A 23,008-nucleotide genomic window follows, 5' to 3' on the forward strand; every position below is an offset into this window, starting at 1 on the left:
GGCTTTTCACCCAAGGAGACCGCATAAAACGACGCGCACCTGCGACCAAGAGCACCCCACTGACACTTGCCTCTCCCACCCCCCACCGACTGTCGTTGACTTGCGCCCCCAAACGCGACTGGAGGTGCGTTGCTGACTAGAGAGAGCTTTCCACGCATCCCTCCTGACCGAAATGCGCAGAAATGGGTGATTACAAGAAAGCTGGTCGTGCGCAAGGCGCGCGCCGCCAAATCGACAAGACTGAGTACTTTCAGGCGCTCGACGCGATCGCCCTAATAGGTCATCACGACACCTCCCACAATCTGGCTGTACGCCGGAATATCGCCGTTAACAAGTCGGACAACGCGCCTTCGGGCTCCTTGCGTACGTTCGTCATTCCCTCGCAAACCCACATGTACCGACCAACTTCGCAGTGACCGCAGATACATGCGAGAAGACCTGCAACTCGCAGTCTCTCATGGATCGCCTGCCGAATGAATTGCTTTGCGCTATCTTCCTCCTGTGCGGCGATCCAAGCCCTACATCCGCATTTCCTCGCTGCGCTGAAATGCATACTTTCTACGCTGTGAAGGAGTGCAGGATGGCGTACAGTAGATCCGCCGCCATTCTAGGACGCGTCTGTTCGCGCTGGTATGCCGTGACACGTGGGTTCCCTGCGCTGTGGACTCTGGTGGACGTCGCATACCCCTCAACGAAGGCTAAGAGCGTTCTGAACCTCTGTCTGAGATACTCTGCCGGCCTGCCACTCACTCTGTGGATCAGCCAATATACGCAAGTGCAATACCAAGAGGTCGACCCAGGATTTATGGCCAACGTCGCAAAACACGCTCATCGATGGCAGGAAATATCTATCGAGTTACTTGACGTCAAGCGTCGCATTCTGCAGCCTCTCACTTGCCTTCCTTCTGGCGCTTTCAGCTCCCTAGGAAGAGCGCGTGTCGCCTTCGTCATAATGCGCCAGCAGCCGGACTACGCTACGATATACGACGACTTGTGGAAGCTGTTTTTGACGTCGCCGAAACTCAACTGCATGGACTTAGCGCGGACGCAATGCTTTCAATCAGGGCTTCCTCTCGCACCCTTGCGGCAGCTTACCAGCCTTGGGCTGCACGATGCTGAGCCAGATATGGTTGCTCCACTTCTCAAGAACTGTACCAAACTCGAGCTTCTCTGCATCGAATTCAAGAAGACCAACATATTTCTGCCCTTTGTAACACCCATCCATTTGCCTCATCTGCGCATTCTTCTGCTGAGGGGATCGATTGACTGGACTACTCTTTTCACATCCCTGACGGCACCTGTCATTGATCGCCTCGATATGGCGTACTCGGAGATCCCATATCATCATGTCGCAAGCATGCTTGCGCGGTCGTCTGCACGCATCAGAATGCTCACTATTCATCGCCCTATATTGGGCCGAGAAGCAGACTTCCTGGACTTTATTCGTAGTCGGATTTTGCAGGATCTGGAAATTTTGAGCTGTAAACTTCCCCACCGACGCGAGACCTCTGATATAGGCGGCGAGGCCGTGTTTGATAACCAGCCATATCTGCAGTGGCACGGTCTTCAGACGTATGTATCGCCACATGTACTGCTTACGGACAATGCTGCTGAAGCTGAGCGGCGCTACACACGCATGAGTAGAAATACTCTGTGAACTCGCATACATATACATACAATATGATGTTTGCGACTGAGTTACGACCTGGAATCAAAGACCGTCTGGCTTATGATACTCACCATGTCCCCTCTGCGAGACTTTGAAAAGAACGTTTGAAAGACAGCCCACGTCTGCTCTGCCAGAGCGAATTTCCAATTACCCAGAGTTCAACCTTGGTCACATGAAAATCATGTGCCATCAAAAGAGGCGACCTGGTCTCGACCTTTTCCTTTCTTGTCCACAATTGCCATGTAGGCGATGAATGTACTTCCCACCCGGGCGTCGTATAAGTCAGTTCGCCTTCACTACGAGGAGATGATCTCCTCCTCACGACCTCCCTCTTTGTAATCGCTGCGTGCTGGTTCGCGCTCGTGGATACGACTTCAATAAGCCTTCGCCGACTACCTTCGATAATTTCGCGCAATGATGGACATGGGAGAGGGGGCTGTCCATGCGATAGATACACGCGGTACCGGACGCGGGGAAAGCAGAGTTGTGTACGCAGGTGAGCCTCCTATTCGGCACGTCAGCAGGCTTGCTGAACTTGCATAGGTCGTACCCAACCCCATGGCCGTGGTTCTCGGGGCGCGGAAGACGTCAGGGCGCATATCAGTGAGCAAATATCCACTGTTGCCGCTCTAGCAATGCTGACCCCTCCCAAGCGCCCGATATGAGCGTCCCAAAAAATCACGACATTATCCCCACTCTCGCTGAGCGTTCCGTCGTCGACAAGCCAGGAAGGGCACGCATACGCTCCTTGCGTACGTTCATCCCGACCCCAGCATGACAACTCATGTACTGACCCCTTCTGCAGTGTCTGCAATGTCCCGCAAGACGTCCTGTCAGCCCGCAATTGATCGCCTTCCAAACGAAATATTATGCGCGATATTCTTCATCTGCGGAGACCCGAGCTCAGCGTCCGCGTACCCGCGCGATATAGGAATGCACACATACGGCAAGGAGAGGTACGAAATCCAGAGATACAGCAGGTCCGCCGCTCTTCTCGGACGCGTTTGCGTGCGCTGGTACGCTGTGACACGTGGCTTTCCTTCCTTGTGGACAGTCGTGGACATCGCGTACCCGACGAAGGAGGCCACAAGCGTTCTAACGCTCTGTCTGAGGTACTCGTCCGACCTTCCGCTCTCCTTGTGGATTACGAGATCCCTGGATCCGGATGCTCGGAAGAGAGCAGTCGACCCACGCTTCATGTCCCTTGTCGCGGCAGATGCTCATCGGTGGAGGGAGATTTCTATGGAGTTTCTAGACGAAATCAGGGTCTTGGAGCCTCTCGTATCACTTCCGCATGGCGCCTTTAGCTCCCTGGAACAGGGGCGCATCGAATTCCAAAAACTGGAGGCGCGAGAGGACACCTTGGACACTCGTCTGTGGAATATGTTTTTCACCTCACCGAAACTGCGCTGCGTAGACCTCACCCGAACCAACTTCATCCGATCGGGACTTGCCTCCGCTCCTCTACAACAGCTCACCAGTCTTGGCATGCACTCTGCTATGCCGGACATGGTCCCCGCCGTTCTCAGTACATGCACCAGCCTCGAGCTCCTTTGCATCCAGATCGAGCCAATGGCTTTGGGCATTGCGGGCCTTCAGACATTACCTATTCCCTTTTCAAGCCATTTGCCACGCCTGCGAGTGCTCATGCTATGCGGGCCCTATGACTGGGCGCCCCTTTGCAACTCGCTAACAGCACCTGCTCTTGATCGCCTTGACGTAGCGCGTATCAACATAGGGCCATATATTGAGCGCATGCTTGTTCGGTCGTCAGCGCGTCTCCGGATGCTCACCATATATCGCCCCGGATTGGGCCAGGGAGACATCATGCTCTCTCTCGTCCGTAGTCCCCCTTTGCGAAGCCTCCGGATTTTGCGCTATACTATATCCTACCCGGGGTCGGCTGATATTGGATGGGAAGATGCATTTGATTTGCGTCCATTTATCCCGCAAGGAGTGATACAGGCGGTGGGCGCTGCTGAGGCTGAACAGTCGTACATAAAATTATGTGAAGGTACATCATCGTATGGAGCTAGCCCGTCGTAGTCTTGGTAGATGTCATCAATATATATTTAAGAGTCGTCACTACTATGGAAACATCATACAATCCGTATAACCGATGCAGGGTTTTTACCGAGGGATTCCCGAACATCAGGCAAGTATTGTGCGTTGGTGAGCGTGAAGTCGACCTCGACTGAACCGCGTGACGCAGTAGCCAAGAGCTTCTCGCATGGATGTGCAGAGAAGATCCTCAGGAAAGATGGAAAACCAGCCTGCCCGTGGGCGGGCGTGTTTGCAGACGTCTCCGGGAAATCCTGGCCGGTGGTATCTGGGACCACAGGCCCAGCTATGAGGGTATCCAACTTGCGACAAGACAATGCTAATCCCTCAACGATACTCTCGCTCACTTCCGTGAGAACTTCGAGCTTGCGCAACTGCCTGAGAGGGAATGTTCGCAGGCGCGTGAGTGTAGTGTTGCCCTCAAGCTGAAGATGGCGCAACCTTGGGAAAGCAAGTAAGACAGACTGCAGCTCTTGCGCGGAAGCATCACCGAGTGCATACGCGCTCTCGTCGTGATAGAACTTGACGGACGCGTGATGCAAGTTCCGTAAGTGCGGAACTAGGCGAAGAAGGATCTGAATGAACGCATCCCTCCCATTGAGTCCGCCGCCCCTGACCGTGGACTCGAGGACGTCCAAGAACAGTTCGGTAAAGGCGAACTGCGAAGCCTCGCAGACCTCGAAAACCTCATCGAGCCTTTGGGTGAATGGTGCAGATCGAAGGTCACCCAGCTGATACCGCTTCCCAACACGAATTGAAAGCCTGTGGTCAACGAAAGGACCTTTGTTGACCTTCTGGACCTCGAAAGAAAGGTATGTCAGGTCGTCTTCGTGGCCATGCTGGTTCGCAGCCTGAGCGGCCGCGGGATCGGCATCGCTGGACTCGGAGTCGTGTGCAGAAGATGCGGGTTCGGCGGGAGAAGGAGGTTGCGAGGCTGCCTCCTGCGAAGAAGCGTTGACCTCAGAGATTGAGTCCAGCCGCTGCTGCCCGACAGGTGTATCCGTCGGGTCGGCCGTGGCATTCGAGAGCCGATGACCACCGCCGGCCGCATGAGGCCGTGAGCGAGCAGTACTCGGACCCGGATCCTCGAGATACCCGCGCAACCTAGCTGCCTGAGTAGCGGGAGACTGCAGCGGTTGCGTAAGCCGCGAGTGGCGAATGATGGAGATGGTCGAAAGCGGGGAGCTCGCCGTCAAAGTCGGCGTCGAGCTCTCGCCAGATCCAGAAGGGAAACTGTGCGATTCGGTATCGCTTTCAGAAGCGATGGTAGGTGCGTCATTGATGCCGGCTTGAGTGTACGGAGCAGTGTAAGGAGCGGTATCCGACCTCGAGACAGAGTCGGCGGGAGGATACGGCACAATGGTGACCACAGGACTGGCCTGAGCCTCACCACTGGCCTCGCTAGTCGCCCTTTGCGAGCGTTCTCCAACAGGATTGTGGCCCGGAAAGTCGCTAGGGTCATCGCTAGCTTGTGCTTCGTCCAGATGACTGGGCGACATGGCTCGGTGGCTGTTCATAGCCCGCGCGATGGCGGCCAGATTCTGGGAGTTCACGCGAGCCGTGAAGAAGCGGAGTGAGGGGGTGCGATTCCGACCGAGGAGGCGCGCGATAGCGCTGCGATGCCGGTCTTCGGTCACGGTCACTGCCAGGTCCTGAGGATCCATCAAGCCAGCTGATGGGGAAGCTCTGCCGTACGTATGAGAGTAATATACTGAAGGCAGCATGCTCAGTACCATACGAAAGGGCGAGAGAGCATACTCACTCGGGTTATGTGGCACGCAAGAGAGAAAGCAGGAAGCGTCTGAGGAGGGAAGCGGGTGGTCGTGCAAGACGTCGGGGAGGTCGTAAGCGTCAGTAATCCGTAGAAGGCACCAGGCCGTAAAGTGAGATGCGTGTTGTGGCGTGTCCGAAGATGCTGGATCGGAGATGGAATGTCCTGGGCTTATAAGCGCGGCCATGCTCGTGCGAAGCTTTCCAATGGACAGTCAGCCGTAGACAATACGCGGAAGTGCTATTGTGCGCAGCTTTCGAAAGGCCATAGGCACTGCAATTGTCTTGTGTTTTCAACGCACATTCGGAGATGAGAACAAAACGGCGCGGGGCCACATTCGCTACCCCGGCCGAAATTCTCTCATCAGACTTGGCCGTTTAGTGACCCTCAAGCACCAAGAGTTATAGAAAAGCCCGCCGCACAAAGTATGTCATTGTCGGAAGTGCACATGCGCGGAAGAGAAAAGACGGAATTGTCTGTTCCCACGACCGGTTCGTGTCACGCCGTGCTTGTCACACTCATTCGGTTTGGGCTGTTCCTCTCATGATCAAAGTTTTGCGGAGCACGCGCGCCCATCATCCTCGCGGACAATGGCCCCCCCTCAAAAGCCCTGCTCTCTGCCTCCCATACCTTCCCGAAGAGTAAAATTTCTACCATGTGAAGCAGGTCGCGCGCTTGAAGATGCTTAACGGCGGCACGCGACAAGGACGAGAAGATCATCGAGGCGGCGGCGCTTCAGAAACGAAGCCGAAGGAGGTGCAGTCCGATTGAAGGTGGCTCGATGAGTGGCCGTATGGTCGTTAATCGCTCCCTCCCCTGACGCTCGCGCAGGGAATACGAAGGTAATCTCCCAGACTACCTTCGACTACTTCGGGATGACTCTTGCGACGACGGAGAATGAACCTTACTTCGCTCTCCTGCGAGCGAGTAAGCTCTCTATGGCGCTTTTTGACGATGCAGCTAACCTTGATGCTTGCAAGGTGCGCATACTTCTCCTTCGTGAGGAATTATCGCTGATTCCCTCCTTAGCACTCCCACATCGTCGAGACTGAACCTTTCTACGACACCTTCAACCCCAGGGCTCAGTGCAAGCGCTCTCGCGCTGAGGTTGGGTCGTTCGCCGAACTCGCGGATGCCGCGAACGCGGCTACTGCGGAGCCCGAGGAGGGATCGCCCGCTGCTCCCGCTGAAGACCCCGAGCCGCAAATCCATGCCGACATGTGGCCATCCACGGGGAGGGGATTTCTTGTCGCATATACGACAAGATATACAAAATCGTCGACTCGTCGGATTTCACCCTCCACTTTCTTGACGTCGTGAACCCCTGGGCAATATTATTATGCGCAATGCTAGTCCTCACCCCAAGGTTCGAAGACAACGTCATGGGAACCGGGTACAATGTATTCTGTACTGCATATATCAGCTACCAAATTAACGACGGTCGAAAACTCGCACAGGATGGATAAAGTGGCCTGCGCAAGTTGTCACCGAAACTTCAACCTGCGTCACATGAATAGCACGTGCCACCAAGAAGCGTCGGCCCGGTCGCAACTCCTTCCTGTCTTGTCCACAATTGCCATGTATGCGATGAATGCGTTTCTCACAATGGCGTCGTATAAACCGACGCGCACTCCTGAGGGTTACGGGACACCCCACGAACCCTTTCTCTCGTTGCTTTAGGCTCCCCGCTCAAGGCGACCATCTGAGCGCTGACTCGTGATCTTATCCATCGGTGCACTGGTCCGCGGACGTATCCATGAGCCTTCGTCGGAAGATTCCTGATCGCTGGACATAGTCATGAGCACAGAAAAAAGAGCTCTTGGCGCTCCAGGTCGGAGTTACACCACATTCGGCGTATGTTACGCAGGTGCGTCTAATCTGGGCCAGGATTGTCTCTGCTCCGACTTACTGACTCTACTACAGGTCGTAATGTGCCTCGATATCATGTTTGTACGAAAGAGGAAGAAGTGAACGAAGGTATAGCTCAGCCTAACATGTCTCGCGGAGGTTGCTCATAATTCACAAGAGCTTGGGTCGGACAGCGCGCAGCAACACCAAATCTCATCTACCCGCCCTGACTGCTCGTCGTCCTCGGGTATATATATCCCTTCAAACGAGCGTTGCACATGCTGAACTATCCTGTTCAGGGTCATATCATGCCGATCACCCTTTGGGCGGGATAGACGTCCTACAGCCAAGGAACGCGCCCCTCTATTCACTGCGTGCGTCAATCTAGACTCATCATGTCAGCTCACCTCTCACTCTCTCCTTAGCTTGCGCGATGCCGTACAATATGTCTTGTCATGAGCAACCTCCAATCAATCGCCTGCCAAACGAGATACTTTGCGGAATCTTCTTGATATGCGGTGACCCGAGTCCTGCGTCCGGATTTCCGCGTGATCTCACGATGCACGATTTTCACTTGGACCCTCTCAAGGTGACGCTCTATAGCAGGACTGCAGTCGCCCTCGGACGCGTCTGCTCGCGATGGATGAATATCACACGTGGTTATCCCGCGCTGTGGACCATCGTCGACGTCGAATATCCCACAAGGGAAGCCGCGAGCACTCTAAAGCGGTGTTTGGCATACTCTGCTGGGTTATCTCTTACGCTGTGGATCAGCAAAAGCCTGAGAACAGACGCCGACGAAATGGGTGTCGACCCTCGCTTCATGTCGCTTGTGGCTGCTAACGCCCATCGGTGGTCAGAGATCTCTATCGAGCTCTTCGATGAACGCGAGCTTTTGCAGCCTCTGGTGACTCTGCCACGTGGGTCGTTTAGCTCTCTTCGCAACGCACGCATCTATCTCTGGCACGGACGTGCCGGTGCGTCCACCTCGGACACCATGCTATGGGATCTGTTCTGCACTTCCCCCCAGCTGGGGTCAGTTGACTGGATGGCCCAGCACTATTCCCGGGCTGGACTTGTCGCGGCCCCTTTGCACCAGCTCACGAGGCTTGGCTTGCACTCCATGGATCCACACATGCTTCTGCCCTTTCTCAGCAGTTGCGTCAAACTCGAAGTCCTCCTAATTGGCATCACACCGCTATCGCTTCGGGATGCTGGCGGACAGCTTTTGATCCACTCATCTATACATCTTCCTCACCTGCGAGTCCTGATGCTGCGTGGGGCAATCAATTGGGAGCCATTCTATTCCTCGTTGACTGCTCCCGCTCTTGATCGCCTGGATATGTCGCGAATGGAGATAGATGGACACGAGATAGAGCGCATGCTCTGCAAGTCAAAAGCGCGTCTCAGGATGCTTGCCATTCACTGGCCAGTGAAGGACCAAGGAGATGGTGTTCTCGCTCTTCTTCGAAGCTCGACTCTGCAATATCTCGAAGTCGTGCGTTACAAACGCTATTATACAGGCGGGCGGAGGCTGGGATGGGAAGACGCTTTCGACTTGCGACCATTTGTCCCGGGCCAGATTTTTTACACGACAAGCTCCGTTGAAGCAGAGCAGTATTATTCGTTGATAAGTAATATTTCAATTTAGTATACTCGATTGTACATTTAAGACACGGGTAGGAGATATGCGTGCCCTCATAAGCGCCACGGAATGGGTCATATTAGATGCAAAGTCCATTGACAAGCTTGGCCCTTATCGTCGAAGATACTTTGAACATCGACAAACCCGTGTGCATCGGTGAGCCTGAAGTGAAGATCTACCAGGTCGGAGGGGATGTCAGCCAGCAACTGCTTGCATGGCAAGGGCGAGCTGATGCGCATGGTCGAAGGATAGACATGAGGTGAGGACCGCCCGCCGGTCGATTCCCATGAATGTTCCGCAAGGCAGTCCTCGTTGACGCGATCGATGGGTCCCGCAACGAGAACATCCAGCCTCTCGCTGCATAAGTCCAGGAGGCGCAGGCAGTCCGCTTCGGTAAGACTCGTCAGTACCTCCAGTGTGCGCAGGTTTTGCAAAGGGAAGGTGAGAAGCCGAGTGGTCGTAGTCTTTCCCTCGAGTCGTACGCGGGATAGGTGCGAAAACTCCCCGGCAATGAGACTCTGAATCTCTGATGCTCCCGCGTTATTCGTACTCCCGTCCTTCTCCTTGAAGATGACATCAACCTCGAGAAAGCGCCGCAGAATTGGGCGAAGATCGAGGAAAATCCTCTCGAGGACGTCTCCGCCTGAATATGCTCCGCCGCGAATTCGGTATTGATGGCACTCTACGGAGAGCTGTGTCAACTCGTCTTCGCGCGCTTTGCCAGCAGTGCAAGCCTTATGGAGCCCTTTACTGAAAGGCTCGGTCAAGGAGTCTTTCAGCTGGAATTTCGTCCCGACGCGGATCAGGAGCTTTCGCTCGACGAAAAGTCCATTCTCCTTAACTTTGGTCTCAGAAAATGATAGGTACGTCAGCTCGGCTTCCTGACCGGGATACGCAGCCTGAACGACAGCCGGAACTGCATCGTTGACCTCGGGGTGAGGATTAATGTCACTCAAGGCCGGAGGTTGGGCGTCCGTAGCACGAAACCAAGAGGCTGCCGCCCCTTGCGAAGGAGTGTCGCCCCCAGAAGCGGTCTGCAGTCGCCGCTGACCCGTTTCCGTACCTGAGGCGTTGCGATGGTCTGTCGGGGAGTTGGGTGGCTGCTGACCGTCGCCCCTCGCACGACCAAGGCCATGAGTGCTTGGACCCGAATCGTCAGGAGCAAGGAGCAGCCCAGCTGGCAGACCAGTGGGCGGTTCCGACGGGCGCGAGAGCCCCGTCCCACGAAGTTGAGAATAGAGCCCCGAAGGAATGGGGGTACTTCGCGTCAGAGATCTCGTAGAGATCCAACCGGTGTGAGCAGAACGGTTCATGGGTGACCAACCAGGGCTTTCGGAGGGAATTGTGGGTATGTTTGACTGCATGGTGAGGTCCGGTTGGGCGCCATCATCGACAGGGACGTGGTCCGGCGATGGATATGTTAGAAGGGTAGGCACAGGACTGGTCTGAGCATCCGCGCAAGCCGGTCCATGCGAGCGTCCATCATCGACATCGTGACGGGGATTGCCTTGGTCGTCAGTGTTACCGAGAGCATGCTCCCGGTAAGCCCGATTCAAGTGAAGGACGGAGGCGGCACGCCGCAGCGTTGGCGTAGCTCGGAAGTGATCCTGGACGCGCCCGAGGACGAACGCCAGGTCTTCATGATCCACATGAACGGTGAAAAAGCGGACTGGAGGAATGCGGCTGCGACCAAGGAGGCGCGCGATAATGCCGCGACGACGATCTTCAGTCACGGCTATATCCAGATCCATTGGACCGGCTGGACCGGCGGGGCCAGCAAACTCAGCTGCACGGACTGAATGGGTCGAGTGGGTCGAGTGTGCAGAACGGGAAACCGAGCCAGCGATACGAGAACCAGCCGGGTTAGCTGGACCGGCAGAATTAGAACCAGCAAAACCGGAACGAGGACCATCCAAGCCAGTCGAGCCAGTCGACGAAGCCGTGGTGCCACTATGAGTAGACATATCAGGGGAAGACACTGAAGTAGCCTGAGTCAGCGATTCAAAGCTTCGGGAAGGGATTGAACATGACACGCACTGAAGTTATGAGGCACGCAGCAAGAACGAGGCGAGAGGATGAAAGCGGAGCACCCGGTCAGGACGTCAGTGAGGTCGTGAGGGTCAAGAAGTAGGGGAAGGCACTAGGGCGTAGAGCGAGATGCGCGGTGTCTAAAGATGCTGGCTCGTAGATGGAATGTCGCAAGCTTATAAGCGCGCCCTCCCTCGTGCGAAGCTGCCTGCTAGACAATTATTAGCAGACAATAGGGGTAGATGTTATTGTGAGCAGCTTTTGAGAAGCCGTGGGGATTGCGACAGTCCTGTGTTTTCGAGGCACGTTCGAAGGTGAGAACAAAACGGCGCGGGGCCACATTTTCGCTGCCCCCGGTTGACTTCTCTCAGTAGACTGCGTCGTTCGAGACTACACCATTCATCCGTAGAAGAAATATCCCGCCTGCCGGCATATGCTATTGTGAAAAGGTGCACATGAGTGGAGGAGGAGAGATGGAATCTAATGCGTGCCCGCGTCACATTGTCACACCCATTTGTTGCCTGTTTGGGATCTATCAAAAAAAGTCTCCGACTAGCGCTCATCATCCCCTCCGACGATGGCGCCCCCATCCAAAAATGCAGGATCTTCGTCCAAGCCGCGCTCCTCCGCTTCCCAGATCTCCCTGAAGCGCGTGAAGGGGGAGAACTTTTACCGCAATGCGAAGCAGGTCGCGCGCCTGAAGATGCTCAACGGCGGCAAGCCCGTCCGCGACAAGGACGGCAAAATCATCGAGGCGGCGGCATTCCAGAAGGGGGAGGACGAGACGAAGCCTGGGAGGGTGCAGCCTGACCGGCGGTGGTTTGGTGAGTGGTCGTACACCACTCGATCACTCCCTCCGCTGAACTTGACACAGGGAACACTAGGGTGATCTCCCAGACGGCCCTCGATCACTTCAGGACGAGCCTTGCGACGAAGAAGGATGACCCCTACTCTGTGCTGTTGCGGAGGAACAAGCTCCCTATGGCGCTTCTTGACGATGCGGCCAATCCGAATGCACGCAAGGTGCGCATACTTCCCCCTCACACTGAACCATCACTAATCCATCCCAGCGCTCCCACATCGTCGAGACCGAACCCTTCTCCGATACCTTCGGCCCCAAAGCGCAGCGCAAGCGCCCCCGCGTTGAGGTTGGGTCGTTCGCCGAGCTCGCAGATGCTGCGAACGAGGCCGCCGCGGAGCCCGAGGAGGGATCGGCCGCTGCTCCCGTTGAAGTTCTCGAGCCGCAAACGCACGCCGACTTCTACGAGCCCATCTACGCGAAGGGGACGTCCCGCCGCATCTACGGCGAGCTGTACAAGGTCATCGACTCCTCGGATGTCATCCTTCACGTCCTCGATGCTCGCGACCCCCTGGGCACCATGTGCGAGTCCATCCTGGAGTTCATCAAGAAGGAGAAGGCGCACAAGCAGGTCGTGCTCGTCATCAACAAGTGCGACTTGGTCCCGAACTGGGTTACTGTATGTTGCTTGAACTTCCCCTTTGTAGGCTATTCTGACTGTTTTGCAGGCCCGCTACATTCAACACCTCACCCCCCGCTACCCCACCATCGCCTTCCACGCCTCCCCCAACCACTCCTTCGGCAAGGGCTCGCTCATCCAGCTCCTTCGCCAGTTCTCCCAGCTACACTCCGACAAGAAGCAGATCTCCGTCGGCTTCGTCGGGTATCCCAACGTTGGCAAGTCGAGCGTTATCAATACGCTCAAGAGCGGCAAGGTCTGCCGCGTCGCGCCCGTGCCCGGCGAGACCAAAGTCTGGCAGTACATCACGCTCACCAAGCGCATCTACCTCATCGACTGCCCGGGCGTCGTCCCTACCTCCGCGCACGACTCGCAGACGTCGACCGTGCTGAAAGGCGTAGTGCGCGTGGAGGCGCTGCCAACGCCCTCCGAGCACATCCCAGCGCTGATGGAGCGCGTGAAGCCGATTTACCTCTCGCGCACGTACGGCGTGCCCCTACCGGACGAGAACGACCACTCGAAGAGCTGGGAGCCGGAGGAGTTGTTGGACAAGCTGGCGAGGATGAAGGGGCGGTTGTTGAAGCAGGGCGAGCCGGACCTGGACTCGGTTGCGAAGATCTTGCTTAGCGACTGGGTGCGCGGGCGGATACCATTCTTCGTCCCTCCGCCCGAGCGCCCGGATGAGCTCAACAAGGCCGAGGCGAAGGCGGCGAAGGTCAAGGCCATCAAGGAGGGCAAGGGGAAGGAGAAAGCTGTCGGGAAGGACGAACGTGTCGTGCCGGGCGTCAAGCAAAACTTGGGGTCCATCATGCAGAAGAACACGTTCGTCGACGATGATGTCCGGCCGCTCGAGGTGGAGGAGACCGTAGAGGAGGATTCGGACGCAGAGGCAGCCCAAGAAGACGACGATGGGTCGTCAGGGGAAGATGCGGAAGAAGTGGGCGCGGAGGACGAAGAGGACGATGAGATGACCTGGGACGACGTCTGGACCGGATTCACCGCGGAGCCCGCTGCTCCTGCGGAAGACACATCTTCCGCTCGTGCTGATACTCAAGGTAGGCTCACCACCGTGATTGTTGACGAATCCATTCAAACTGATCTACTCGATTCAGACGAGGAGGGTCAAGAAGGCAAGGCGCAGGAAAAGGCGTCGCGCATGAAGACAAATAAGGTACGTCACGGGTACCCTCTTCTCCTCTTCACGGCTGACGATCGTGATCCTCAGCGCAAAGCCACGAATTTCTACTCTGAGGCCAACGTCAAGAACAAAAATAGGGCCAAGGCGGCGCACATGAAGAGCCTGCCGACTGGCAAGCGCACTGGGAGGGAGGGCCCGAAGGCCAAGGCGAGGCGGTGAGAGACTGTGCGAGGCGCCTAGTAGCACACGTCGGTCGCTATATACATATTGTGTCTGTAGTTCGTGGTGAACGGACGGGCAGCGAGTGCCCACTAGTGCCCTGTTCTGGATCGGTGGCGGCGTGCGAAGGGGCGCGCGCAAGCCCAGACTGCGTTCGAGGGGTGCAGACAGGCAAGGCCGCAGGATCGAATTTGCGCTGCCGACGGCGGGCGTGAGGCGCCGCCCGATTCCCGACCCAGCTCCCGCGCGGTGATTGGCGGATGGGCGCACGCGGACCTCGGCCTGGTCACGGTTGTCGTCACGATAAAAGGCGCCCATTTCGCTCCGACGCTCCTCATCAGCCTCTCCCACAACCACCATGTCCATCACCAAGATCCACGCCCGCCAGGTAGGTCGCCGTCGTGGTCGGCGATGGGGACAGCATTTTGACTGGCTCGCAGATCTTTGACTCTCGCGGCAACCCGACCGTCGAGGTCGACCTCTGGACTTCCAAGGGTACGCGTACACCTCCCCGGTCCTGCGTATTCACCGCGACTGACACGCATCCGCAGGCCGCTTCCGCGCATCGGTCCCATCGGGCGCGTCCACCGGTGTCCACGAAGCCGTTGAGCTTCGCGATGGCGACAAGGCCAACTACGTCGGCAAGGGTGCGCATCCCCCCACTGATCGGTGTCCATCGCGCGGTACTGACACGTCCCCCAGGTGTTCTCAAGGCCGTCGCGAACGTCAACGACACCATCGCGCCCGCCCTGCTCAAGGCCGGCCTCCCGGTCACCTCCCAGAAGGAGATCGACGACTTCCTGATCAAGCTTGACGGCACTCCCAACAAGGGCAAGCTCGGCGCGAACGCCATCCTCGGTGTCTCCATCGCTGTTGCTGAGGCCGGCGCTGCTGAGAAGGGTATCCCTCTCTACCAGCACTTCGCTGAGCTCGCGGGCGTCAAGCCCCCCTACACGCTCCCGTGCCCGGCGTTCAACGTCATCAACGGTGGCTCGCACGCAGGCAACAAGCTCGCGTTCCAGGAGTTCATGCTCCTCCCGACCGGCGCCGCGTCCTTCCAGGAGGCGATGAAGATCGGCACTGAGACCTACCACACGCTGAAGAAGGTCATCAGCGCCAAGTACGGTATCGATGGTACGCACATGTGCACTTCGTCTTGGCTGCAGTAACTGATACTTCCTGCAGCCGTCAACGTTGGTGACGAGGGTGGCTTCGCCCCGAACGTCTCGGGAGCCGACGAGTCGCTCGAGCTTCTCACGGAGGCCATCAAGAAGGCCGGCTACGAGGGCAAGATTAAGATCGCGCTCGACGTTGCCTCGTCCGAGTTCTACAAGGACGGCAAGTACGACCTCGACTTCAAGAACCCCAACTCCGACGCCAGCAAGTGGCTCTCGGGCAAGGAGCTCGCCGACCTCTACCTCTCCTACGTCAAGAAGTACCCGATCGTCTCGATCGAGGACCCCTTCGACCAGGACGACTGGGAGGCCTGGTCGCACTTCACCGCCAACTCTGGCATCCAGATCGTCGGTGACGACCTCACGGTCACCAACCCGCTCCGCATCAAGACCGCCATCGAGAAGAAGGCCTGCAACGGTCTCCTGCTCAAGGTCAATCAGATCGGCACGATCTCGGAGTCGATCCAGGCCGCGCAGCTCGCGCAGTCTGATGGCTGGGGCGTCATGGTCTCTCACCGCTCTGGCGAGACCGAGAACACCATCATCGCTGACCTCGTCGTCGCCCTCGGCACCGGCCAGATCAAGACTGGTGCTCCGGCGCGCAGCGAGCGTGTTGCCAAGTACAACGCTCTCCTCCGTATCGAGTACGTCGATTCCCTTCATACCTGCTGCACATGTCCTGACCATCACTTCAGGGAGGAGATCGCTGGCTCTGGCGCGAAGTACGCTGGCGCGGCTGGCCTCTCTGAGGGCCACACCGCCCCAGCGCTGCTCCGCAAGTAAAATGTTGTACTTTACTGATGGGATGGACTTTGTGGAAGTAGAAAAATAATGTTGTACTCGTACGCACACCATAGACATGCAGTGAAATTGGTTCACTGTTGATTACTCTGCTAACGACGCTTGTGATGACGACTCGAGTCCGGTTGTGTGACACTCGGCGAGGACTGGCTAATGAGATGTGGCTCGTTAGTGGCCGCCGAAGGGCAATCTGGGAATGACTCAGTTCTTTGCATACCCCGTTCGGTACAATAGGCGAGCGTCAATATGACTTGGTCATCTCCGCAGCTGACCGCCTGCTTCCCCAAGTTCCCTGCGTGTCCGCTTCCACACTCGTCCCTGATCACTACTCGGAAAGAAGCGCATATCGTTCCTCATTGTACGTTCGCACTCGACGGAGTTCACTCCAAAGGACAATAGCGTGACATGGTGACGGTCACCTATGCCGTTCGGCACTTGCCGTATCTTGTCCTTGACCGTCACCTCGAGGTTTGGGTTGACGTGCGCTTCGACTCATCTCTTCCAAGGCATTCTACGGCACTGGGATACTTCGGTGCAGAACTCCGGTCTGGCTGGTCAATTGACGGGACGCGTTGTATTCCCTCCGGACCGTTTTGCTCGACCTATTTGTGCTCACGCTTCGAGGCGCCCGCATCTCGCGGGATCGTGAAAAAAGGGACTGGGACACAATGCGAGGACTGTCTGTATTCGACGAGTCCTCTCTTCCCAATGAATTCCCCTGACAGTCACGCACATGCTACACCTTCTCTGCCTCGGGCTTATAATCGCGCGCAGTGCATCTTGAACGGTAAGCACCATTCGTCTTGTAGTGTGATCTACAATGCTCAACTCTTAGCGTAATCCTAGTATGTGGCGACAAGCAGATGTGGCACCGGTCATATTGTGTTGCCGGGCGAAGCGCCTCCGGGCTGCGATGGTCCAATATGCACCTCACAGCAGTTGAAAGACTCGAGGAACAATAGCACCTACACCTTTTGTTGAGGGCTATTGTCTGCCAGTCTACCCATTCCAAGGAAGCTCGCGCTTATAAGCTCTGCACATTCCATCCAGCAGCACCAACACGCATCTCTCACGGACTCACGAACGGCCTGGCGCCTTCACGACCTCCCGCACATTGACGACTTCGTCGACGTCCTGAACAGTCAAATCACTTGTAACCACGTTTCTTTGCTCCCACAGACCTCATACGAGTCCCAACAGTGCGTATATCTCCCGCAGCCTCGTATCCTTGCTGACTGTCTCACCCTGCAGTGGATCTCGATGGCACAGGCAACGCTTCGCCGGCGGGTCCGGCGCCTGCAACGTCGTCCTCAACCAGGAGTCCGAATCCTGACGACTCAAACTCCCTCAGACGCCACATTCCCGGGCCTCGCACTCATCTTGCGCACAGCTCTCGCACCTCCCACGACCTCAGTGCCACGAATAGCTCTGCCCTCGACATTATCGCGCACAACACGACTATTTTGTTATCCCGTACGGATGACGTCCTGCGCGCGATCGAGCAGACGAATGGAATCCTCGCGCAAGGCTTTGAGAGACTGGCCCCCGCTGTTCCTCAAAGCGGGATAGGTCTCGCAGATCCCGACGTCGAACTTCACTCGCTTCCACCAGGGCTGAGACCGGAGCCGCCTGAAGTCGTCGGCCAAGCCGCACCCACACCCATCTCTCTTCCGCCAGACCAGAGTCCTGCTTCATACGGTGAAGGCCCTCATTCGCTTTTCGACCAACCGGCGCGCGTAGCCCTTGCCGGTGTCATGAGAAGTCCAAAGGGTCACCAGATCGAGGGCGAAGCTTCAGACGCTAACGACGCCCACTCGGAAGAGCTTGCAGCCGATCGGCTAACACCTTCCTCTTCGTCACTTTCGAGTGACTTGAGCCACTCGCCTCGCACGTCGCTTCTGTCCGATGATCCTTCTGCCCCGCATTCTACTCCAAACGCTAGCCCGGAGGCTGAAGCGGGACCGCAGCCCGGCGTCTTTTCTGCTGATGCAGGAGCTTCTTCGCAAGGAGAACTTCCTGGTCCTTCTTCGCCTATGCAAGATGGATCCCTTCCGGAAGACGCTGCTGCGCAATTTCTCGACGGCGCCGGTGGGGGACCTAGCAATGCTCTTTGCGGTCCATTCGAGCAAGACCACGACTTGACGCACATCCACTGCCACGATGTCTTCGTGAAGGAAGGCCCCTACATTGGACGCAAGCTGTTGATCCGCGTCGGGAAAAAGTCGCAGTTGCAGGACTCATCGTCACAGCCATTTTCCCAAGGGGTCAACACGCTCCTCGGTGTCATTGAAGCACGTCGCCACGACCTAACGCAGCTTCAGCTGGAGCTACATCAAGTCCTGGTCAGTGGCGGGACATTCGACGGCGGAGACGCGCTGGAATCCCTCCTGTATGCAATTCGCCCTTATCTGCACCTGTTCTTCATTTGCTCCGTCTCCTTCAAGATCGCTGGTGCGCTCAATACTAACGACTCGCGGCGGAGGTCCCTAATTGCCGGTTCCTTCTCTCGTCTTGCCCACCTTCGCGTTGAGGGGGAGGCTACAGCAACGCGCCTCGATGCATTCCCGTTGGCAAATCTATGCTCCCTGGAGTTCCTGACGCATATCACCGAGGACGATGTTATGGTCCTCTTGATGCGCTGCAGCGAGAAGCTGCACTTTCTTGCAGCAGGTCCTATCGATCAAGTTAACGCCAATTGCCTACGGAAGCCGCGACAGAACTCCCGCGAAGGCCCACCTCCAGCGGTCCCTACCGTCATGCACATCAAGGCCAATCATGCCTGCACGCGGCTACTGGATTTCGTTCCTCGCAACTCCGTCGAGCTCCATCTCACCCTGTATGATGCGCGTTTGCTTTTCGATCTTCCGGACGTATTTGGCGCACAGACTACATGGACTGTACGCCTTGAATGAGGGAACTTCGTGTAGATACACATATATACCGTACTGTCTGCTGTCCCCGATACTAGGCTCTGCGCATTTACCAACTACATACCCGCGCATACGCGCCTTCTGTGTCCGCAAACCATGTAGTATATACGATATGCGATGGAACAAATGGCTGCAAATCAAACGTATCCTCCCATCCCATGCGCGACTCTCCCGGATATCCGCACTGGTAGCGCACGACCCGGATATAACGCATGACCTCGCTATGTAGTAAATCCAGAATTCTGTCCGCTTGGTTCGTTGCGGGCCAATGGATGCTGAGCATTACGATGCGAGCAGCGGATCGTCGGAGCATGCTCTCTATTTCAGCATGCCATATCTCTGTGTGCGAGAGGCAGAGGCGGTTAAGCGCAGGAACGGTCAGGCAGTTGAAGATCTGCGTCCAATCGTGTGGTCCACATAGCGTCAGGGCTCGTAGTCGCGGAAGGCAAACAGGAGTTTCGATAAGAGTCGTCTCGCTGCGCTCCGAGCCAATTGGCGACACGTATATGTCGATGCAGAGTACCTCAAGGGCGAAGGAGGTGCGGAATATGAGAGGTATAATCTCTGGTTCGGCGAACTGCAAGCCGAGCTCTGTCAATTGTTGTAGAGGCGCCAAAGGGATGCCGGTGCGAATGTACTCCGCACGAGCGAAGTCGACTGCAACAAGATGGGGGGAACTAAGGAAGGACTTCCAGAGCAGCGTGTCCAGGGTGTCAGGACCCGCCCTGAACATCGAAAAATCTACGCGGGCTCTTTCAAGCGCACTGAACGACCCAGGCGGCAGTTCGGCCAGAGGTCGCAGGATATCACGTTGATCGCACAGTTCAATCGATATTTCCGCCCATCGATGCGCATTGGCGGCGGCGAGGCGCATGAAGCGATCGTCGAGTCCTTCGCATCCGCCTTCGGGCCTCAAGCTCTTGCTAATCCAGAGCGCGAGAGGGAGCCCGGCGGAGTATTTCAAGCAGCGTTTCAGTATGGCGGTGGCCGCTCTGGTAGGGAAAAGCACATCAACAGTGGTCCACAACGCGGGAAAGCCATGCGTGACGCTCATCCATCGCACGCAGACACGCCCGAGGAGAACTGCGGCCATGCTGTAGAAGTGTACTGAGGGTGGCTTGATATCGTTGTCGTGAATGCCTGGATCGCGGGGGAAGTAGGATGCAGGACATCGGTCGCCTGTGAGAAGGAAGACTTCGCAGAGTAACTCATTCGGGAGACGGTCGATCAAAGGCTGGGCGTGCATGGACTCTTTGCGCGCTACTTCGGGCGCTGCCAGAAGTATTTAAACGCGTTATCATGCAAGGGTCAGATATTGACGTACGAGAAGGGCGAAAAGGCGCGTTTTCAGGCCCGTCGACAGCGTCAATTTTGCGTCCAGCGCGAGTGAGGTGAAGGCTGTGCTTCTTATGGGTAGTCAGCTCAGATCCTTCTCGGACGTCGTGAGAATCATTGATGCGGAAGAAGGAGAAGTGCTCACCTTCGTACAAAGAGACGACGTCCGTGTCCGCAGGGATATAATTAGGCGGTGAGGGCCGGCCTGTGATGTTGTCGGTAAGCCTTGCGACAGCGTTGAGTAAGAGACTTACCCGCGGAGTTCACCCCGTCATAGACATCCTGCGCGTCTGTTGCGCACATGGGTCTCTCCTTGGAGTACAACCCTGCATGATCTGGTCAGAAAGCTCAATCAAATACTCGGGCAGGTCCAACTCACCTACGGTGATCCAGCGCACGCAACGTTCTCGGCGAGGTGGCAAGTGGAGAGGGGGTGTCAGGTAAGGGTCCCTTGGCTGGAAGGGCGCATTGCTATATACGACGCCGGGGTGAGAAGTCCATTCATCGCGTACATGGCGATTGTGGACAAGAAGGGAAGGAGTCGCGAACGGGCCGGCGCTTCTTGATGGCACGCGGCATGCACGTGACTCATGTTCAACTTTTCCATTCGTCTTCGCGTATCTTCTCGCACATTCATCGTGATCATTTCATATCCACGCTATCGATACAGAAAGCTATACGTAGCCCTATTGATGCTCAATTATACACTATGAGTCTAGTATCAGATGTATGCATGAGACACAATCTGGGCATAATACCGCTCCGCCTCGGCAGCACTCTCTGTGAAAACGATATGCTTTGGCACAAATGGCTGCAAATCAAACGTGTCCTCCCATCCCAGGTTCCAGCCATCCTGATAATATCGCTCATACCGAAGAACCTGCAAGTATTGCATGTATGGGCTCCGAAGGAGAGCGAGAATGTCGTCCTGGTCCTTTGCGGGCCAATGGATTGTAAGCATCCTCAAGCGCGCATTCGAGTTGCGAAGCATGCGCTCTATACCGTCTCCTTGTATGCTCATGCGCGATATGTCCAGACGATTGAGAGCGGGCGCGTTGAGGGAAGAGAAGAGTCGCTCCCAGTCAGCAGGACCGCACAGCATCAGGACGCGCAAGTGAGGCAGTTGGATCGGAGAGTGGATAGGCAGTGGTCCTTGATGCTCCTGTCCGAGGAGAGTCGGGTTGATGCTAATAAGCAGGAGCTCAAGACGGGTGCAAGTGCTGAGAACGGGAACGAGAACGCCTGGATTGATCCAATGCACAGCCAGTCTCGTAAGCTGATGCAACGGTCCCACGTTCAGTCCTGTTTCGATGTACTCATTGCGCATCCAGTCGACGACCTCTAGTCTTGGGGATGAACAGAACAATCTCCACAGTAAGTTATCGGGCGTGGACACCTCTGTTCCCGAGCCGTAAAAATGTATACGCGCCCTGCGCAGAGTTTTGAGCGTCCCAGGCGACAGAGAAACAAGAGGCTGCAGAGCATCTAGCTCCCTCCAGAGTTCGATGGAGATCTCTTCCCAACGGTGGGCATTGGAAGCAACGAGAGACATGAAGCACGGGTCGACCGACTTGTCGGCGCCAAATTTGAGGCTCCTGCTGATCCAGAGGGTGAGAGGTAAGCCAGCAGAATGGTCCAAGCACCTCTGGAGACGGCGTGTGGCTTCCTTTCCTGGTAAATCGACATCGACGATGGTCCATAAAATTGGATAGCTGCGCGTTACGGCCCTCCATCGAGCGCAGACCCTCCCGAGGAGAATTGCACACTTGCTATACAGTTGCACCTTCCGACGGTCTAGCTCGTACGGATGCATCATACGGTCGCGAGGAAAGACGGATGCGGGGCTCGGGTCACCAGTCAGGAGGAAAATCGCGCAGAGTAATTCGTTAGGAAGATGATCTATTGGAGGTGGGGCATTACAAGGCGGCTTGCGCGTCATTATGGACACTATAGAGAGCATGAGCTTCGAAGGCGCTGCAGGACGTACAAGGAGAACTTACCTAGAGAGCGGTAGCGGGCACTCTCTGGCTTGACGGTGTAGTTTTTGCGTCTCGCACGAGTGAGGGCGGCGCGGCCATCTTGAGCAATTTCTTTACGCTCTTACAATTCGTGAGCTTGAAGTCGCAGAGCATGTAGAGTATGCCTTACCCACGTACGCTGCGACATCGTTGACATCCGGAGGAATGGTATCATGGGGGAATGCACGATCTATTGAGGGATTGGCGAAATTCCCAACAGATCTGACTAGGTTCCACCTGCGTACTCAAGCCCATGCTCGGTACCCGGCACAACTGGCGCATATACATTCTGCTTATTCGAGTTCATCTATATGAAGGTCAGCCAGGTTTCATCGAAGAGACGCGCTCAACGCACCTATCGCGGTCCAGCGCGTAGAACCTCGTCCTAGGCAATAGTAAGTGGTTGTGAGGAGTGTCGGGAAAGTAATGTTCCATCGGGAGGGCGCATTGATATATACGTCGCCGGGGTGGGACGCCCATTCATGTCTGACATGGCAATTGTGAACGAGAAAGGAAGGAGTGGAGAACGGGCCAACGCGTCTGCGATCACGCGCTCATCAGGTGACGCGTTAGACGGATCAAGCCGGTTTCGGTGGTTGCCGCTCCTTACTCTCAACAACGATGATCTCGATTTCGAGTCCACTTGGCCGTCCCTCTTCTTTGTTCCCCGTCTGTACAGTGGCCCAGCTAGTATGCAGTGTGCGTTCTCTGCTCAATCTTTCGTCCTTGCGGTCACGCCTGCACTATTGTGCGAGGGCCAAATGGAATACTCAATGATGCGCATTCGCCACCTATTTCGGGAGACATGATCACTGGTTGAAGGTGGTCCTTTCGGCAGGCCCAGCCAGTCTTTCTTGTCTGTCGGAGACGCGAGCGCTTCTTCCTCGTTTGT

At 56.3% G+C, this 23,008-nt stretch overlaps 9 protein-coding genes across 9 annotated transcripts; 6 read left to right on the forward strand and 3 right to left on the reverse strand.

Annotated features, from left to right (window-relative positions):
* Positions 1–182: 182 nt before the first annotated feature.
* SCHCODRAFT_02663783 (uncharacterized protein) lies at positions 183–3,715 on the forward strand (the record flags this gene model as incomplete). The annotated part of the gene is made up of 4 exons (XM_003038293.2): positions 183–363; positions 414–1,572; positions 2,303–2,421; positions 2,475–3,715. The coding sequence occupies 4 exons, from the start codon at positions 183–185 to the stop codon at positions 3,713–3,715; spliced, it is 2,700 nt and encodes an 899-aa protein (XP_003038339.1).
* A 53-nt stretch (positions 3,716–3,768) lies between these two features.
* On the reverse strand, positions 3,769–5,466 carry SCHCODRAFT_02564148 (uncharacterized protein; the record flags this gene model as incomplete). The annotated part of the gene is made up of 1 exon (XM_003036937.2): positions 3,769–5,466. The coding sequence occupies one exon, from the start codon at positions 5,464–5,466 to the stop codon at positions 3,769–3,771; it is 1,698 nt and encodes a 565-aa protein (XP_003036983.1).
* Positions 5,467–6,060: 594 nt separating this feature from the next.
* Positions 6,061–6,952, forward strand: SCHCODRAFT_02527533 (uncharacterized protein). The gene is made up of 2 exons (XM_003038292.3): positions 6,061–6,481; positions 6,531–6,952. Exons 1-2 carry the CDS (start codon positions 6,377–6,379, stop codon positions 6,819–6,821), a joined length of 396 nt encoding a protein of 131 aa, XP_003038338.1. The 5' UTR covers positions 6,061–6,376; the 3' UTR covers positions 6,822–6,952.
* Positions 6,953–7,086: 134 nt separating this feature from the next.
* Positions 7,087–9,266, forward strand: SCHCODRAFT_02564152 (uncharacterized protein). The gene is made up of 5 exons (XM_003038291.3): positions 7,087–7,368; positions 7,425–7,478; positions 7,528–7,596; positions 7,649–7,723; positions 7,775–9,266. The coding sequence occupies exons 1-5, from the start codon at positions 7,299–7,301 to the stop codon at positions 8,998–9,000; spliced, it is 1,494 nt and encodes a 497-aa protein (XP_003038337.2). The 5' UTR covers positions 7,087–7,298; the 3' UTR covers positions 9,001–9,266.
* SCHCODRAFT_02685085 (uncharacterized protein) lies at positions 9,069–11,280 on the reverse strand (the record flags this gene model as incomplete). Its single annotated transcript, XM_003036936.2, has 2 exons — positions 11,032–11,280; positions 9,069–10,972 (listed from the first exon to the last, which is right to left on the reverse strand). Coding segments are annotated over exons 1-2 (1,905 nt in total). The 5' UTR covers positions 11,033–11,280.
* Positions 11,281–11,567: 287 nt separating this feature from the next.
* SCHCODRAFT_02613678 (NGP1NT-domain-containing protein) lies at positions 11,568–14,094 on the forward strand. Its single transcript, XM_050344618.1, has 6 exons — positions 11,568–11,846; positions 11,897–12,045; positions 12,093–12,500; positions 12,550–13,555; positions 13,613–13,671; positions 13,726–14,094. Exons 1-6 carry the CDS (start codon positions 11,600–11,602, stop codon positions 13,855–13,857), a joined length of 2,001 nt encoding a protein of 666 aa, XP_050202552.1. The 5' UTR covers positions 11,568–11,599; the 3' UTR covers positions 13,858–14,094.
* A 95-nt stretch (positions 14,095–14,189) lies between these two features.
* SCHCODRAFT_02613683 (enolase) lies at positions 14,190–16,118 on the forward strand. Its single transcript, XM_050344619.1, has 6 exons — positions 14,190–14,245; positions 14,298–14,352; positions 14,409–14,504; positions 14,560–14,991; positions 15,043–15,676; positions 15,728–16,118. Exons 1-6 carry the CDS (start codon positions 14,216–14,218, stop codon positions 15,813–15,815), a joined length of 1,335 nt encoding a protein of 444 aa, XP_050202553.1. The 5' UTR covers positions 14,190–14,215; the 3' UTR covers positions 15,816–16,118.
* Positions 16,119–16,541: 423 nt separating this feature from the next.
* SCHCODRAFT_02685088 (uncharacterized protein) lies at positions 16,542–18,745 on the forward strand (the record flags this gene model as incomplete). The annotated part of the gene is made up of 2 exons (XM_003038288.2): positions 16,542–16,620; positions 17,085–18,745. The coding sequence occupies 2 exons, from the start codon at positions 16,542–16,544 to the stop codon at positions 18,743–18,745; spliced, it is 1,740 nt and encodes a 579-aa protein (XP_003038334.1).
* Positions 18,746–18,817: 72 nt separating this feature from the next.
* Positions 18,818–22,404, reverse strand: SCHCODRAFT_0255277 (uncharacterized protein; the record flags this gene model as incomplete). Its single annotated transcript, XM_003036935.1, has 10 exons — positions 18,818–19,157; positions 19,181–20,035; positions 20,088–20,192; positions 20,244–20,303; positions 20,353–20,424; positions 20,478–20,553; positions 20,841–21,997; positions 22,099–22,197; positions 22,247–22,306; positions 22,362–22,404. The coding sequence occupies 10 exons, from the start codon at positions 22,402–22,404 to the stop codon at positions 19,126–19,128; spliced, it is 2,559 nt and encodes an 852-aa protein (XP_003036981.1). The 3' UTR covers positions 18,818–19,125.
* Between the last annotated feature and the right edge of the window lie 604 nt (positions 22,405–23,008).

Source organism: Schizophyllum commune, assembly GCF_000143185.2.
Source record: "Schizophyllum commune H4-8 unplaced genomic scaffold SCHCOscaffold_2, whole genome shotgun sequence".
NCBI classification, from domain to species: domain Eukaryota; kingdom Fungi; phylum Basidiomycota; class Agaricomycetes; order Agaricales; family Schizophyllaceae; genus Schizophyllum; species Schizophyllum commune.

Bases quoted from the DNA above. Each gene is read 5' to 3' on its own strand.
- SCHCODRAFT_02613678 (XM_050344618.1), top strand. From the start codon at position 11,600: ATGGCGCCCCCATCCAAAAATGCAGGATCTTCGTCCAAGCCGCGCTCC. The intron at 12,046-12,092 runs GTGCGCATACTT...AATCCATCCCAG, and splicing joins CCAATCCGAATGCACGCAAG to CGCTCCCACATCGTCGAGAC. The intron at 13,672-13,725 runs GTACGTCACGGG...CGTGATCCTCAG, and splicing joins CGCGCATGAAGACAAATAAG to CGCAAAGCCACGAATTTCTA.
- SCHCODRAFT_02527533 (XM_003038292.3), top strand. From the start codon at position 6,377: ATGACTCTTGCGACGACGGAGAATGAACCTTACTTCGCTCTCCTGCGA. The intron at 6,482-6,530 runs GTGCGCATACTT...TTCCCTCCTTAG, and splicing joins CTAACCTTGATGCTTGCAAG to CACTCCCACATCGTCGAGAC.
- SCHCODRAFT_02564152 (XM_003038291.3), top strand. From the start codon at position 7,299: ATGAGCACAGAAAAAAGAGCTCTTGGCGCTCCAGGTCGGAGTTACACC. The intron at 7,369-7,424 runs GTGCGTCTAATC...ACTCTACTACAG, and splicing joins ATTCGGCGTATGTTACGCAG to GTCGTAATGTGCCTCGATAT. The intron at 7,479-7,527 runs GTATAGCTCAGC...ATAATTCACAAG, and splicing joins AGAGGAAGAAGTGAACGAAG to AGCTTGGGTCGGACAGCGCG.
- SCHCODRAFT_02613683 (XM_050344619.1), top strand. From the start codon at position 14,216: ATGTCCATCACCAAGATCCACGCCCGCCAG. The intron at 14,353-14,408 runs GTACGCGTACAC...ACGCATCCGCAG, and splicing joins CGACCTCTGGACTTCCAAGG to GCCGCTTCCGCGCATCGGTC. The intron at 15,677-15,727 runs GTACGTCGATTC...CCATCACTTCAG, and splicing joins AACGCTCTCCTCCGTATCGA to GGAGGAGATCGCTGGCTCTG.